Here is an 18,074-nt window from a genome sequence, read left to right on the forward strand (position 1 = left end):
CTTTAATATTTGTTTGTCTGCTTCTTTTATTGTAGTGGTTGTGTAAGTGTTTAATGTTTGGCCATGTTTTGCTTGTAAGTGTAATAGAACAATTGAAAATGCTGACTATTGATCAGCGATTAGAGCAGGATTGTGTGTGTTTTGTCATGTATAAGGTTCACTTTGCATTGTAGATGGGGCTCGATTTGCACTAGCCGGAAAAAGGAACTTGAGAAATTGGAGAATGTGTGATAAACTAGCTTAACCACAGTTTTTTAAACCAAACCTCAATAAACACCACCACCAACACAGGCAGTGAACTAATGATAATATTTACATGTACTATGAAAAGTACACTAAAATCAAGTTTAAAACTTCTGATTCATGACAGCAGAAATAAGCCACTGTTCATTTGCTGTAGGTGTTGCTCTGATGTCAGTCAGAATGGCTCCTCCTCTTCCTCTGATCTTTCTGCTCATGATTCACGGTGAGTGAATGACTAAAGAGGAAACTGTAAGCAATTTCCCTCCCCAACATTCTTTGTACAAAAGCAGATGCTGTTTTCTTCACTCTATGAATTCTGTGTTTCAGGTGTTTCTAGTGCTGATTGGGGTGTGAGTTACAGTCCTTCACACATCTGTGCACTAAAGAACTCATCAGTGATAATGAGATGCACTTATACATACCCTACTGGATATAAGATCAAGAGAGTGTTCTTGACCAAAGGTGCTGTAAAAAAGGGTGTAGAGCTTAAAGATCTGTCTAAGGACCCTGGATACAGACAGAGGCTTCAGTATCTGGGAGATAAACAGCAGAACTGCACCATCAGACTGAGTCATGTGACACTGAAGGATTCACGCATGTACTATTTCAGATTCATCACTAATAAAACTGATGTGAAATGGATTGGTAAACCAGGAGTGACTCTTACTGTCACAGGTGACTTTCATGAGGTTTCTCTCTTCTTCTGTGCATTATGTTGAATAATAATCAGTGTATGACAGCAGCACTAGATATAATGTGTGTGTTGTGTTCAGATCTTCAGGTGGAGTCTCCTGAGAGAGTGACAGAGGGAGATTCAGTCCGTCTGACATGTAAAAGCAGCTGCACTCTGACTGACAGAGCAACATTCATCTGGTACAGAAACTCACAGCCATTAACTGAGAGAAGAGACAGAAACAATGAGCTCCTGCTGCAGTCAGTCAGAAGAGAGGATGCAGGCAGATATAGCTGTGCTGTACACGGACACAATCACATCTCTCCTGCTGTTGAGCTCAATGTCATGTGTGAGTATTTGATCTTGTTTAAGTTGAAAAGCTAGCAGAGTTTAGGACTGGGATGGGCAATATCAGTCTTGCAGAGTTTAGCTCCAAACACACCTGAACCATCTAAAGGTCTACAACATGACTAGAAAGCTACAGACAGGTGAGTTTTTATCAGGGTTGGAGCTAAACTGTAGGACAGTGGCTCTCCAGGACTGAAGTTGCCCATCCCTGGTTTAGGACTATATTTTTCAGCAACAGCTATTTGCAAGTTTAAAGAGCAATAGAGTCTATTTACACTAAGTGACAATAGCAGCATTTTCTTAGTGATTTGATCTTTACAATAAGTAAAAATAGCAATAGATTTCATTTACATAATGTAAAACTAGCAGTATTTTCTATGCAATACGTGCAAATAGTTAGATATTATTTATACTTGTAAATAGTGATGGATACTATTTGCTCCTCAGTATTGTTGTACATTACAGGATGCAAAAATTGTGTAAACGATTATATTTGGTTACACTTTATTTTGATGGTTCACTTTAGACATTCTTCTAACTATAAGTAACTTTGCATCTACATTTCAACTTATTCAACCCAAACCCGAACACCTAACCTACTAACAGTCTAATACTGTAATGAGAGTTAGTTGACATGTAGTTGCAAAGTTTCTTATAGTTAGTAGAATGTCTAAAGTGGACCATCAAAATAAAGTGTTTCCTTATATTTATTAAAATTATTAAATGGATGCTGCCTTATTGAGACAATAAAGTCCTCCTTACACCTATCTCTATTTCCATTTTTTAAATATTTTCTTTATTTCTATTGAAAATAAATGCCTTTCCAATCTGATATGTGATGGGAAAAGGGAGAAGAGTGAGCAAAAGTCGGATCACTTGCATCAGAAGTTACTTCCACGTGTCTTACTCTCTCTACAGCACTGCGGCTGTCGTGTAGCGGGCGTCTTTTAATTTTCTCTAGCCAAACCAGACATTGGTGGGCGGAGTTAGTGTAAATAGCCTATGCCAACAAGATGGGCTATTTCCACTTAGTATAAATAGATGTTTTTTTGTTTTTGTTTTTTTTCTGATAAATGATCAGTAAATTTGAATTTGAATCAATGTTAATCAATTACAGATGCATTTCTAAAAATGATCACCTCTCAAATCTAGTATTTTGGTACCAAATATAAATGCATATATGTTCATTGGATAAATAAATATATACTGATTATACATTACATTATTTTATCTGGTACTTGGAGGCTTTCAGCAGGAATAGAGTCATATTTAATTTCAAGCAGCCTTCAGGACAAATGTGGGCAAATATTTTTAGTTTGTCTTTTTTACGTTTTTTTTATTTATTTATTTTTTTTTAACTTTTTTAAGTTTGTCACGTGAACACACACACACACACACACACACACACACACACACACACACACACACATACATAAAAATAAAAAAAAAACAAACAAACAAACAAATTAAAATAAAAATTGGACGTTAAGTGGTTGGGAAAAAGCTCATTAATTTGGCCTTTGTGGACAGAAATGGGATCCCATAGGAAATGCATGGGAAATACTATAATTCAGAGCATTTTTTTTCTAATTTGTCTAATAAAAATCAATAAATCCACCACAATGCAGATCATACATACAAATAAAGGGGTGAGCCTTTACAACATTCTCAATGTGGCAAACACTCTCTCACACACAATTTTTTGTCAAATAAAAAACAGTCACTCACATAAATGAACAAATTAATCGAATAAGCCAATAACTGAGCAATTTTAAAAAAAAAAAGTATGCCAGTCACTGTGCAAAACACACACACACACACACACACACACACACACACACACACACACACACACACACACACACACTTTAAAGTGAGATCAAAGTCCTACTGCAAGATATTAATTATTAAATACGACATAGAAATAAGCATATTTTACATACAAATATGGTGCTTTCAGAGGTAGATACATTCAAAAATACCCCCCCCCCCCCCCCCCCCCCCCCCAAAAAAAAAAAAAAAAAGTATAAATTGATAGTTTTTATTTTTGCGAAGATAGTGATATAACATGCCCAAATTTGTCCATGAAGGTACAGTTAAGGGCTGCTATATGAAGGCTGCTTGAGGGTTAAATATTTCTCCTGTAGATCCTCTTGTGAATCCTGTGATCTCCATCACAGATCATAAATTATTGGACCATGATTTATAAGTCTGTGAAACCTTAATATACTTTGATTGTTAGTGTTTTTGTATTTTTTCTGTGCTAGACCCTCCAAAGAGCGTCTCAGTGTCCATCAGTCCATCTGGTGAAATAGTGTCAGGAGATTCAGTGACTCTGAACTGCAGCAGTGATTCAAACCCTCCTGCTCTGAACTTCAGCTGGTTTAAAGGAGGAACGTTTGTAGGATCTGGAAGAATCTACAGCATCTCAAAGATCAGCTCTGATGACAGTGGAGAATACAAGTGCAGATCCAGAAATGAACATGGAGAGAAATACTCTGATGCTGTGACTTTAAATGTCATGTGTGAGTTAATGATGGTTCAACAAACAAACTAGTGGATTAACAATACCAAAACATGAATATAATTTCTTTTCTTTTTCCGTTTCAGATCCTCCCAGGAGCGTCTCAGTGTTGATAACTGGATCTGGTGAAATAGTGTCAGGAGATTCAGTGACTCTGATCTGCAGCAGTGATTCAAACCCTCCTGCTCTGAACTTCAGCTGGTTTAAGGAGAATGAAAGCTCAGCTGTTGGATCTGGACAGAGTTTCAGTGCACTACAGAGTGGACGCTTCTACTGTCAGGCTCACAATCAACATGGATCTCAGAGATCAGACGCTGTAACTGTCACAGGTGAAGCTTTTATTAACACACTCCTGTATCTTCACATCATTCATCAGTTTGGAGAGTTAATCATGATGATCTTCCTCTTTCAGTTCATCATGGTGCTGGTAGGAATGTGATTGTGATCGCAGCAACATCTGGAGGATTATTCATCATCATCATCATCTTCATCATCCTGTTTATAATGTGAGCTCAATAAAAAAACCTGCAGTGATTGTATAAGTTCAGTTTTGTATTGAATAAGTTCACTTTTGGTCTAATGTAGCTAATGGCTCAGTTGTATTTATAATTATTAGTCATCTTTAAAAACGACATTCATATTTTCTCTTAATTTAATAGAGTCCATATGCTGTTAATGTCATTATAGCAGGAAGAAACGAAGGGAAGGTGAAACTGAAGATCTCACAGTGAAACAGGTTAATCATCTCAACATGACTTCACATCAGCATCTGTGTTTCAGACTGTAACTGTACAGACCGACGGGATTCAAACCTTCTCAAAGTCACAATCCAGTCAGCAACCAGTTTGTACTATAATATTAAAAAATCGAAAAAAAAAAAAAAAAAATTATATAAAAAAAAGACTTTATTGGATAGTTGTGAATGGCTTTGGCAAGTTTTTAGTCAATTTCAGTTGCGTAGCAAGTCAGCCCCGGGCCCATATGCAAAAAAAATTTACGGGCCCCCCTCGGTTTCGCGGGGGGTGGAGGGGATGTGCGTCTTATGTGAATGAGTCCCAGGACTTTAATATGAATAATGTATATGCGCCCCTCCATCATTTTGACTTTGCATTGCGGATCTATTTTTAAAAAAATGTCAAAAAACGGCTTTTCAACACAGTCTACTTTTGAATTCGACACTTTAAAATGACATGATTTGCACTTTAAAAATGACAGAAAAGCGAATACCGGTCAAATACAATAGATCATCGCTAAGACATGGCATGGACCATTTTATGGTCCATTTATTAAGATTCTTAATGATTTTCAGTACATTTAACATAGATAGGCTATAGCGAGTTATTTGCAACATTATTTCTATTATACTTCATTTTTCTGATCATACGTACACGGGTTCTGTCTCGCGCACAGACGCGTGTGCGAGCCTTTGAAAGTATTTGGCTGCAGAAAGACGCGTTCGGCGTGTGCACTGCGCACTATCTAGTGGACTTTTTTTTTTTCAAGCACTCAATTCACTCTCGCATGGGCTGTTGTACAGTACACACACTGTCCGTGCCATCACAAAAACTGGGCTGCACGCGGACGGGGAGTGCGGACGTCCGCGAACCCTCCTGATGATGAAAATTTCGCGATGCGGATGGTGCGCGGACGACTGAAGTATACTTTGGGGTTAAGCCCGTAATAGTGGGCCCCCAGTCCGCCGGGCCCATATGCACGTGCATACCTTGCATGCCCAGACGCTACGCCACTGGTCAAATTATCCAATCTGGTTGAGTTTTTAATGATAATTTACTGTCACATTTATGATGACTCAGACCATTAAGGGTTTTGTACAAGATACATGGCTGCCACGACACTGACCAATCAGAGATGACTTCATTCACCTACAATCATTTATCATTGATTTATGTTTTATGTGGTCAAAAACATGGTCTAATCTCTGTCCTGTGGCTTGAATTTGAAGTCAAGAAAAGCGTACGGCATCCCATGAAAAAACCCTTTACTTTGAACATTGTCAGGGATCTTTTTTCTTGTATTTTTTAGTGTTTCTATAAAAACGTGTATATTCCTAAATTTATCATTGACCATATTTTTAATATTATATATTTATTATTGTGATATTTTGTGATGTAAGTCCTTCTGCCTCTCCTGTAGATCTCTGATCCCAATGAAGACACATATACAGCTCTTGAGCTCAAGTCCATGACCTCTGACCTGTACGACACAATCACAGTAAGTGAGACGTCACAGTCAGATGATCCATCACAGATGATCACATGACCGATCTCTCGCTCTCTTTCACACAGACGGTTCATCCCAGAGCTCCTGAAGACTCCTGCAGGACTCTTGATCCTCAGAGCTTTTCTAAACATGAGAATCCATCAGTGAGTGTCTGAACCTGCAGCTCTTCTCAATATAATCAATAAAACTCTCTTCAGCACTAGTGTGATTGTTTTGTGGATCTTGTGAAAGGTTTTATAATGTTGTTGATGAACTTCAGTCAGTCTTTCTTCATCTTATTGTTTGTTCAGATCAACAGGAAGATGCTGCAGTAAGAGGCGGAGCATGAAGGAACCAATCCTGAGCTCTGTGGGCGGAGCCACAGATGATTGACAGGGATCATCAGTGCTGAGTCACTAAAGTTGTTTATTTCTTTATAGTTGAAGAAACATGATGTAACACAGGAATTAAATGAAAGTTAAAAGCTGGTGAATTGTCACTGTGTAAAAATATATAAACATAAATGCTAAAATTAAGGGGCCATTTACACGACATGACTAAAAACTGAAAACTTTTTATGCGTTTTGGCCGTTCATTTACACGACAATGACGCAACTTGAAAAAGGGGTTTCAAAGTGCACGTTTTTGAAAACAATACTGTTATCATCTCTGTGTAACTACAAAAACATTTTAATTTGTTAAAACAGTCACGTCATGCACACGTGTGTTACGTGTTCAGTCTAGGCGCGTAATGTTTCTGACATCGCCAACTGATAAGGCATGAGTAATACTGCGTTTTTAATTGTTTTTGTGGATCCGTGTGAACAGGAATTATTTTAATAAGATAAGTTTTATGTACGCAAAAAAAAAAAAAAAAAAAAAACACACAAAGGAAAAACTTTTCCGTTTGTAGTACATCGTTGTCGTGTAACCGTGAGTCAGAGTGATGTTCAGTGGTGGATACTAGATGTCTTCACGGGTCGACTTGGATCTGAAAACCAGAGATCTGACCAGAGACTCGAGAGGATTCGGGTCCAAAACTTTGACGATGGCCTCAGATACGGTTCGGTCTCATATAGGAGCCTCGGGTCTCGGGTAATTTAAAACACATGTGCTTTTACAGAATGGACCCAAGAAGACCTGAATTTTTTAAAAATATGCCATAATCATTTTTATGTTTAACAATATTTTTTATTATTTAAAACAAATACGTATTAAATCATTTTAGTACAACGTTATTATCCCCGTTCTTCTGTCAGTATGTGCTTCTGTGTAAATGAACAAACCCTCCAGGATACCGCCGCGCTCCACATAAACTGTAGGAATACCCGAGGACGAGTGTGGGGATTTGCTTCCTAATATTAACATAAATATTAATTTCCTTGTCGTTTGAGGAGAAACATAACGCTTATGAGCGGTTTATCTTCTTGAAAGTGCTCGTCCAAGAAAAACGATGTACTGTTGCCAGATCGATTACAGAATAAACCATCTAAATGCTGATCAACTAAATCAAATTTTCATTTTCATGTTTTTCCTCAAACAAAACAACTTGTGACCCCCCCTCCCCAAAAAAAAAAAAAAAAAAAATATATATATATATATATATATATATATCTCAAAGTGCTCAATCAGCTTCTGTTATTCTGTCTTTTGCGTTTCTGTAACTTGATCAGTTTTATTTGTGATCATCTCATTTGTTCAAACTCTCAAACTACCACCAGAGGTCACCATCTCCTGCTACTGACATCAACCTTGATGAGCGTCACCTGTCAATCACAATCATTCATTCCTGACTGGGCACTTAATCTGGACTGAAAGACTGCTGGACTCTGGCGTACTATGTTATTGTTATGATATGACAATTGTTAATGTTCTTTTAAGCATTTAATAATAATTAAAAAAAAATCACAATTATTCATCTTCAAGTGTATGTTGTTTTATCCTGTACTGTGTTCAAACTCCATATGTTTGTATTTTAATTCTGAACTCATCCATTCCTGCGTCTCTAGTTTCTTCAGTCCCTGTTCGATTTAATGCCCCCTCTGGCATTTGTTAATTAAAACTCATCTGGGCTTCAAAATATGTGTCTAAGTTCTGAACTTTAGTAAGTAAATCATCTATCTGATCACCCGCTTGCCTCTCATGGACGTCACTGTTGTGCAGAAGCATTAATCACGTGACACAGGAATGAAAGATGTCGACAGACAAAAGAGGAAAAAGAGTTTCTCTTTCTGAGTGCAAAAACGTCAACTAACCTTCACAATAGGTGTGAAATATCCAGCAGAACATCTGGTTACTCAATCCTGTTCTCTAAACGTCTTCATGGTAAATGTATTTAAATTAATTTAAAGAAAAAGATCATTATTTTTCTTTAATTAGGTTTAGTTCAGTGATGTTGTTCTCATGTTGAGGGAGGGACACTGATATTTCCAGCACTGGTCATTAATAAACAGTGTTAACCACAGAAAGTCCTTCACTGTGAAGCTAAAGTGCTTGAGTTAAAACAGTCAGTCATTTGGTTGCTGTTGATCTGATGAGCTTCAACACGGTAAGACAAACACATTCATACTTGAATAAAAACTGATGATTATTCTATAGATGAAGCTCATATAACACATGATTCCTGACATGAGAAATATCTTCTGTACATCTAATGATCAGTTCATTTACACACACTGATGTTGAGCATTAATAATCTTCAGATGTTCAAAGATCTTACTAACACTAAGAGCTGTTTAGAGTGATGAACATACACTGTTTATGAGTATATGAGTGATGATTTATGATGTATTATAGATATATTTTATGCTGATGTTGGTCAGAATGGCTCCTGCTCTTCCTCTGATCTTTCTGCTCATGATTCACGGTGAGTCTCTGTTTCATTACATATTTTTAAATGTAATTTTATTTTCAAAGACCCCATAATGAACAATAAATGAGCAGTTTTCTGTGCTATTGTTACGCCTGAGAATAAACGGAGAAAGATCACAACACATAATGAGTGATGTTTTCCATTGATGGCGTTTACTCGTATATTTTCATGTTAAACACACATGACTCATATTAACATACAAGTTGATCACAGTAATATATATACATTAACTTGTAACCATACGCACAAAGTTCTCTAAACATTTCTCCTTCTTTTCACCATCAGTGAATAAACATGAATATGCGTACATTCTTACATAACTCGTAAACAGTTACGACAATAAACAGTATGAAACGTAATACAAACTATATAAAAGCCTTTTAGCTTTTCCACATGGCGAAAACCATATTAACATCCCGCAACCACGCGTTAGGCCCAACTACCATGTGATCCGCGCATAATCACGCACTAACGCACTCAAAATAAACTTTTACACTTTCAAATAAAACATACACATGTCATCAACATTTAAACTCGTTTTCTAAATGATTTATACTAACTTTAGTGATCCGTTACCTGAGAATAAACGGAGAAAGATCACAACACATAATGAGTGGCGTTTACTCGTATGAGCCAACTCTCGCGATCTCACCTGATAACGTTCGCCCGCATGGAGGAACTCTCGCGATACCGTGAGAGAGCTTGACATGAGCAATCGATCTCAGATAAACGAATCTGCTCTAAACTTCACTATAATAAAGCATCGATTTCAGACTAACGGCTCTATTATAAACATTACAAAATAAAACAATAAAAAAAAAAAATGTTTAACTAAAATTACTTTAAAACAATTAATACTGTTAAACCAAAATTACTTTATCTGTTGAACAGAACTATAACTGTATCAACTCTCAGTATTAATGTCTGTGATGAATAATATGAATACTACCCATTACACTATATTGATGTATTTCCTTTTGAAACAGGAAGTTTGGGTGAGGCGTGTCAATGGGCTTGTCCATTTTAAAAATATCCAATAGTTTTTCGTTATGTCAGTCTTGAACATGAATTACTAATTTTGTACTGTCTAGTCAGTGTCAGGTGGTTTAGGGGAGGGACTTTCTCACTCATCAGAGCATTTGATTGGACAAACATCAGTGTATCATTAGCATATAGAAGATCTCAGAGCTGATAGACATAAACTTAAATCCACAAACTCCCATTTTTGATATTATTGATTTTTTTAAATCAACATTGATTATTTTCTTAGTCCTAATTAACGTGTCTGATTATTTGATAATGCTGCATGTTCTTGATTAATTTCCTTGTTCTGTTTTCACTTGTCTTTGTGAACTTCCTTCATCTTTTATCACACTCACTATTCTGAGAAGATTAGCTTATACTATTTCCTGCAACGAGTGACTGTTTTCAAGTAGTAAAAAAGTATTATGTAGTAGATGTTCTGATGGTCCAGTGTAACTGACAATGAAAAAAACAAACAAACAAACAAACAAAAAAAAACATGTAAACTCTGCTTCACATTGTGCCTAACAACACCACTACCCTTAGCTGTACTAAATTCACTGTAAACAACGACTTCACAGGGCTTATTGCTTTCTATAAAATGTTAGTCCTTAAAAAATCTATATTTAATAAATAAATAACAGGTGTATGTTTGTAGAGTAATTTACATTGGCTTTGAACCCGGCTTAACCAATCAGAATCAAGGACTGGAACAATCTGTTTTATGACAACATTTTCATCTTGATGAATTCTGTGTTTCAGGGGTTTCTAGTGCTGATTGGGGTGTGAGTTACAGTCCTTCACACATCTGTGCACTAAAGGACTCATCAGTGATAATGAGATGCACTTATAAATACCCTACTGGACATCAGATCATGAGAGTGTTCTGGACCAAAGGCCCTGTAAAAGATAATGGAGAGTATCCAGATCTGTCTGAGGACCCTGAATACAGTCAGAGGCTTCAGTATCTGGGAGATAAACAGCAGAACTGCACCATCAGACTGAGTCATGTGACACTGAAGGAATATCTCCGGACCGGAACGTTTGTCTGATGACCGTCAGTATGACAGTTACAGATGTGAAAATTATGTCAACTTCTAGTTACAACGAACACAACAGATATATTCACAATATATACAGCACAACACCAGGTTAAGTGTGCCATATGCATCAAACGTTCAGCCAACGGTCTGTGGGTGTGACGACTGAGGCTGAGACTACGTTGTCAGTTAGAAAGACATGAAATAAAAGTAAAGTACCAATAACAATTGGTGTGTCAACAATTTTTGTGAAATAAATTTGCTTGTTTTTTTTTTTTTTTTTGTTACACTGTTCTCTAGTGTATATAAAAACATCACAGTGAGTTATACATATTATGAAAATTGTAAAGGATATCGTATTAGAATATTCAGCCTGTCTTTCCTTTGCTTGTCAGCTTTGTCTTTGTTTGGTCAGCAGATGTCCTCAGTGTGCAAAATCATTTCATAAATGAACTCTCACGTCACTAGTCTTATCATAATAAATGAATAGAGCATCCCAGCGCTAGCGCCCTCTACAGGAAGAACTTCAGATATATTACTCTAGTTTCACCCAAATGTTTCCTCATCTACATCTGCTGCATGTGAGCTTAAAGAGCTGGTACTTCAGGTCTGCGTGTGTCAGTCAGCCAAACAAATGTCATTTGAGATGAATGGGAATGCTAACGGATAGCTTGTAGATATTATATAGACATTCTTAAGATATTTACTTTACCTCCTTGAGATATTCACAGTTCATCAGCATCATCTATACGTCACCACTCGTCTGTCCATGGATGTGTTCTGAAATCGTTCCTCAGCCAGAGGAAGCAACTTCAGAAAATGGTGCTCCATCGTCTTTCAAGTGGACTACGGTGGGCCTGTCCAAACACCCACTCTTGAGGTCTTGGCTATTTGAGAGCGTTTGCATGTGACAGGAAGTGTGCAAGACTGTCCCAGGTGTGAAAAACGTCAACACTCAGTGCCCTTTACAAACACTCAAATATGCTTTGTGTATCCCATCATGCTTCATGTTCAGGAACTTGCATGCCCCAAAATGTTCAGGAAAACATTCCACTCTAAGTTAATTTAGATATTGTAATCAAAATAAAACTGTGTAAACACTTTGCATTTGTACATCAGGTTATCAAAAGCTCTACACACACTTGCAATCTTCACACCTATTTGAACACTTGGGCCAAATACAGGAAATACATCATGTTAGTAGACAAGGGGTCAAGTGCAAAGACTGCAAGTGTGAGTATTTTAACAGGCCTGGGGGTTACTGCTTACTTCTTCTGAGCACCTAAAGGGACACGAGATGAAAAATATACTGTATATACAAGATGGGAGGAAAGTTATATGCCAATGCTTTTGCATTGTGAATAGTGAAAGGGTAAAGGGGACGATTTCGGAAATGTCCCGTCTCTCACAGCGGTCACACTGAAAGATGCTGCTAGTTCGAAGTTGGACAAGTTAAATACAAATATATGGATAAAAAACTGTATCTATGACTATATTTACAGTTAGAGACAACAGAGAATCAGACACTATGAAGGTCACTATTAGAAAAATAAGCTTAGAAGATCTCATAAGATTGATGTTTAGACATTCAGAGGAAGCATCTGTAATATTCTAGTACTTAATCAGGAAGTTCTTATTGTTTATATAAGAACTTGCTGTCCCCTATTACCTTTCCTTTCCTTATGTATAGAGAAAACGTTATCAAATTTATTTCAGTTCGCATAGATCCGTGGACACGACTAATTTTTCTGTATTATGCGGGCCAGACAAGTAATTTGGCAATATCAGTTTATAAAAAAGACCAAGTGTCTACGCACATACACATTCAAAAGACTAAACACGTAAATGAATGGCAAGAATGCATTAAAGTCTTCGGTTTTCAGAAAGGTGTCATTTAAGTGGCTCCTGAGTTAATAGTTTATCAAATACCCAATCAAGCAATTATTTTCTTGGTTCTTTAGGAAGATGCAGATAAGTTTGAAAACATTATAACATGAGCACCTCTGTGAACCGGTGTAGAGATTCTCTCAGTTTAACTTTTATTTTATGTGTTTAGTCTGATGTATTCTCTGTGATGTTACTCTTTTGACTTGATAGACTAAACCAGCACTAGGTGAAGTGTCATAGATAAGATCACATGTTAAAACATGAGGTGTTAACCACATGTGTTTCAGAGTGTGAGAAACCCAGTGCTGTTTCAACCTGGTCATTTTAGTGCTGGCAAAAAAGGTAAGAGCATCATTTACTAATCGTTCTTTAGATTCATTATCATCAAATAGCTTTCTATTAAATTAACTGTATTTTTTAATGGTGTGAATGATTCTGTTTTGAAAAATGTACAAAGCTGCTGTTTGTGTTGTAATTGTGGGGTATGGAGTGTAGATTGGAATGAAAATTGAAAGTATTTTAGCATACGGTGGAAAATGTGAAAACATGAAGCTGATATATACAGTATATTAAGATGTAACTCTGGCCCTCGAAATCCACTTCCCTGCAGAGTTTAGCTCCAACCTTCATCAAATTCACCGCCTATATCTTTCTAGTAGAGCTGTAGACCTCGATTAGCTTGTGTTTGATTAGATTTTGATTTTTTTTTTTAGAAAAAATGTTGTTTAATGATGTATTTAACATGATTTCTGAGCTCAGTGAGTAAATGCAGCTTTGGTTAAAATGCTTTATCATTTAGTGGTCTAACAGCATAAACCGGTGTTTAAAATTCTAGCTGGTCTTCAGCCGGAAAGACATTTATTTGAGGACAAACATGATAAAATGAATAGATTTTTCTTTAATATTTGTTTTCCTGCTTCTTTTATTGTAGTGGTTGTGTAAGTGTTTAATGTTTGGCCATGTTTTGCTTGTAGGTGTAATAGAACAATTGCAAATGCTGACAATTGATCAGCAATTAGAGCAGGATTGTGTGTGTTTTGTCATGTGTATAAGGTGCACTTTGCATTGTAGATGGGGCTCGATTTGCACTAGCCGGAAAAAGGAACTTGAGAAAATGGAGAATGTGTGATAAAGTAGCTTAACCACAGTTTTTTTTAAACCAAACCTAAATAAACACCACCAACACAGGCAGTGAACTAATGATAATATTTACATGTACTATGAAAAGTAGACTAAAATCAAGTTTAAAACTTCTGATTCATGACAGCAGAAATAAGCCACTGTTCATTTGTTGTAGGTGTTGCTCTGATGTCAGTCAGAATGGCTCCTCCTCTTCCTCTGATCTTTCTGCTCATGATTCACGGTGAGTGAATGACTAAAGAGGAAACTGTAAGCAATTTGCCTCCCCAACATTCTTTGTACAAAAGCAGATGCTGTTTTCTTCACTCTTTGAATTCTGTTTCAGGGGTTTCTAGTGCTGATTGGGGTGTGAGTTACAGTCCTTCACACATCTGTGCACTAAAGGACTCATCAGTGATAATGAGATGCACTTATACATACCCTACTGGATATCAGATCATGAGAGTGTTCTGGACCACACAAGTTAGAAATACAGAACATCCAGATCTGTCTGAGGACCCTGAATACAGTCAGAGGCTTCAGTATCTGGGAGATAAACAGCAGAACTGCACCATCAGACTGAGTCATGTGACACTGAAGGATGAACACGAGTACTATTTCAGATTCATCACTGATAAACCTGATGGAAGATATACTGGTAAACCAGGAGTGACTCTTACTGTCACAGGTGACTTTCATGAGGTTTCTCTCTTCTTCTGTGCATTATGTTGAATAATAATCAGTGTATGACAGCAGCACTAGATATAATGTGTGTGTTGTGTTCAGATCTTCAGGTGGAGTCTCCTGAGAGAGTGACAGAGGGAGATTCAGTCCGTCTGACATGTAAAAGCAGCTGTAATCTGACTGACAGAGCAACATTCATCTGGTACAGAGACTCACAGCCATTAACTGAGAGAAGAGACAGAAACAATGAACTCCTGCTGCAGTCAGTCAGAAGAGAGGATGCAGGCAGATATAGCTGTGCTGTACACGGACACAATCACACCTCTCCTGCTGTTGAGCTCAATGTCATGTGTGAGTATTTGATCTTGTTTAAGTTGAAAAGCTAGCAGAGTTTAGGACTGGGATGGGCAACATCAGTCCTGCAGAGTTTAGCTCCAAACACACCTGAACCATCTAAAGGTCTACAACATGACTAGAAAGCTACAGACAGGTGAGTTTTTATCAGGGTTGGAGCTAAACTGTAGGACAGTGGCTCTCCAGGACTGAAGTTGCCCATCCCTGGTTTAGGACTATATTGTTCAGCAACTATTTGCAAGTTTAAAGAGCAATAGAGTCTATTTACACTAAGTGACAATAGCAGCATTTTCTCAGTGATTTGATCTTTACAATAAGTAAAAATAGCAATAGATTTCATTTACATAATGTAAAACTAGCAGTATTTTCTATGCAATACGTGCAAATAGTTAGATACTATTTATACTTGTAAATAGTGCTGGACACTATTTGCCCCTCAGTGTTGTTGTACATTACAGGATGCAAAAGTGTGTAAATGATTATATTTGGTTACACTTTATTTTGATGGTTCACTTTAGACATTCTGCTAACTATAAGTAACTTTGCAACTATATTTCAACATATTCAACCCAAACCCGGACACCTAACCTACTAACTGTCTACTAATACTGTAATGAGAGTTAGTTGACATGAAGTTGCAAAGTTTCTTATAGTTAGCAGAATGTCTAAAGCGGACCATCAAAATAAAGTGTTTCCTTATATTTATTAAAATTATTAAAATGGATGCCACCCTATTGGGACAATAAAGTCCTCCTTACACCTACCTCTATTTCCATTTTTTTAAATATTTTCTTCATTTTTATTGAAAATAAATGCCTTTCCGATCTAATATGTGATGAGAAAAGGGAGAAGAGTGAGCAAAAGTCTGGTCAGTTGCGTCAGAAGTTACTTCCACGTGTCTTACTCTCTCTACAGCACTGTGGCTGTCGTGTAGCGGGCGTCTCTTTTAATTTTCTCTAGCCAAACCAGACATTGGTGGGTGGAGTTAGTGTAAATAGCCTATGCCAACAAGATGGGCTATTTCCAATTAGTATAAATAGACGGGTTTTTTGTTTGTTTGTTTGTTTGTTTGTTTGTTTTTCTTCTGATAAATGATCAGTAAATTTGAATCAATGTTAATCAATTACAGATGCTTTTTTAAAAATGATCACCTCTCAAATCTAGTATTTTGGTACCAAATATAAATGCATATATGTTCATTGGATAAATAAATATATACTGATTATACATTACATTATTTTATCTGGTACTTGGAGGCTTTCAGCAGGAATAGAGTCATATTTAATTTCAAGCAGCCTTCAGGGCAAATGTGGGCAAATATTTTTTTATTTTTTTTAAATACTTTCCTTAATCTGAGCAGTACAAGACTTGGATACTTTTTTAAGTTTGTCTTTTTTAAGGTTTTTAGGATCATACATACAAATAAAGGGGTGAGCCTTTACAACATTCTCATTGTGGCAAACACTCTCTCACACACAATTTTTTAATTTTTTTATTTTGTCAAATAAAAAACAGTCACTCACATAAATGAACAAATGAATCGAATAAGCCAATAACTGAGCAATTTTTAAAAAAAAAGTATGCCAGTCACTGTGCAAAACACACACACACACACACACACACACACACACACACACACACACACACTTAAAAGTGAGGTCAAAGTCCTACTGCAAGATATTAATTATTAAATACGACATAGAAATAAGCATATTTTACATACAAATATGGTGCTTTCAGAGGTAGATACATTCAATATAACATGCCCAAATTTGTCCATGAAGGTACAGTTAAGGGCTGCTATACGAAGGCTGCTTGAGGGTTACATATTTCTCCTGTAGATCCTCTTGTGAATCCTGTGATCTCCATCACAGATCATAAATTATTGGAGCATGATTTATAAGTTTGTGAAACCTTAATATACTTTGATTGTTAGTGTTTTTGTATTTTTTCTGTGCTAGACCCTCCAAAGAGCGTCTCAGTGTCCATCAGTCCATCTGGTGAAATAGTGTCAGGAGATTCAGTGACTCTGAACTGCAGCAGTGATTCAAACCCTCCTGCAGAAATCAGCTGGTTTAAAGGAGGAACGTTTGTAGGATCTGGAAGAATCTACAACATCTCAAAGATCAGCTCTGATGACAGTGGAGAATACAAGTGCAGATCCATCAATGAACATGGAGAGAAATACTCTGAGGCTGTGACCTTAAACGTCATGTGTGAGTTAATGATGGTTCAACAAACAAACTAGTGGATTAACAATACCAAACATGAATATAATTTCTTTTCTTTTTCCGTTTTAGATCCTCCCAGGAACGTCTCAGTGTTGATAACTGGATCTGGTGAAATAGTGCCAGGAGATTCAGTGACTCTGATCTGCAGCAGTGATTCAAACCCTCCTGCTCTGAACTTCAGATGGTTTAAGGAGAATGAAAGCTCAGCTGTTGGATCTGGACAGAGTTTCAGTGCACTACAGAGTGGACGCTTCTACTGTCAGGCTCACAATCAACATGGATCTCAGAGATCAGACGCTGTAACTGTCACAGGTGAAGCTTTTATTAACACACTCCTGTATCTTCACATCATTCATCAGTTTGGAGAGTTAATCATGATGATCTTCCTCTTTCAGTTCATCATGGTGCTGGTAGGAATGTGATTGTGATCGCAGCGACATCTGGAGGATTATTCATCATCATCATCATCATCTTCATCATCCTGTTTATAATGTGAGCTCAATAAAAAAACCTGCAGTGATTGTATAAGTTCAGTTTTGTATTGAATAAGTTCACTTTTGATCTAATGTAGCTAATGGCTTAGTTGTATTTTGAATTATTAGTCATCTTTAAAAACAACATTCATATTTTCTCTTAATTTAATAGAGTCCAAATGCTGTTAATGTCTGTCATTATAGCAGGAGGAAACGAAGGGATGGTCAAACTGAAGATCTCACAGTGAAACAGGTAAATCATCTCAACATGACTTCACATCAGCATCTGTGTTTCAGACTGTAACTGTGCAGACCGACGGGATTCAAACCTTCTCAAAGTCACAATCCAGTCAGCAACCAGTTTGTACTATAATATTAAAAAA

The 18,074-nt window shown here is 36.9% G+C and overlaps 2 protein-coding genes across 2 annotated transcripts in view; both read left to right on the plus strand.

Annotated features, from left to right (window-relative positions):
* The window catches only part of LOC127515784 (B-cell receptor CD22-like), a 224,895-nt gene that overhangs the window by 40,879 nt on the left and 165,942 nt on the right, over window positions 1–18,074 (plus strand). Inside the window, exon 2 of the mRNA XM_051899841.1 lies at window positions 8,805–8,874. Within this exon, the coding sequence (XP_051755801.1) occupies window positions 8,805–8,874 (70 nt within the window). The remainder of the gene's footprint in view (window positions 1–8,804; window positions 8,875–18,074) is intronic.
* Window positions 1–18,074, plus strand: part of LOC127515940 (B-cell receptor CD22-like) — a 71,254-nt gene that overhangs the window by 36,905 nt on the left and 16,275 nt on the right. The window contains exons 2-6 of the mRNA XM_051900125.1: window positions 14,128–14,193; window positions 14,296–14,637; window positions 14,736–14,984; window positions 16,949–17,203; window positions 17,288–17,523. Of these exons, the coding sequence (XP_051756085.1) occupies window positions 14,139–14,193; window positions 14,296–14,637; window positions 14,736–14,984; window positions 16,949–17,203; window positions 17,288–17,523 (1,137 nt within the window). The 5' untranslated portion in view covers window positions 14,128–14,138. The remainder of the gene's footprint in view (window positions 1–14,127; window positions 14,194–14,295; window positions 14,638–14,735; window positions 14,985–16,948; window positions 17,204–17,287; window positions 17,524–18,074) is intronic.

The sequence above is a fragment of the Ctenopharyngodon idella genome, chromosome 1 (assembly GCF_019924925.1).
Source record: "Ctenopharyngodon idella isolate HZGC_01 chromosome 1, HZGC01, whole genome shotgun sequence".
Classification (NCBI taxonomy): Eukaryota; Metazoa; Chordata; class Actinopteri; order Cypriniformes; family Xenocyprididae; genus Ctenopharyngodon; species Ctenopharyngodon idella.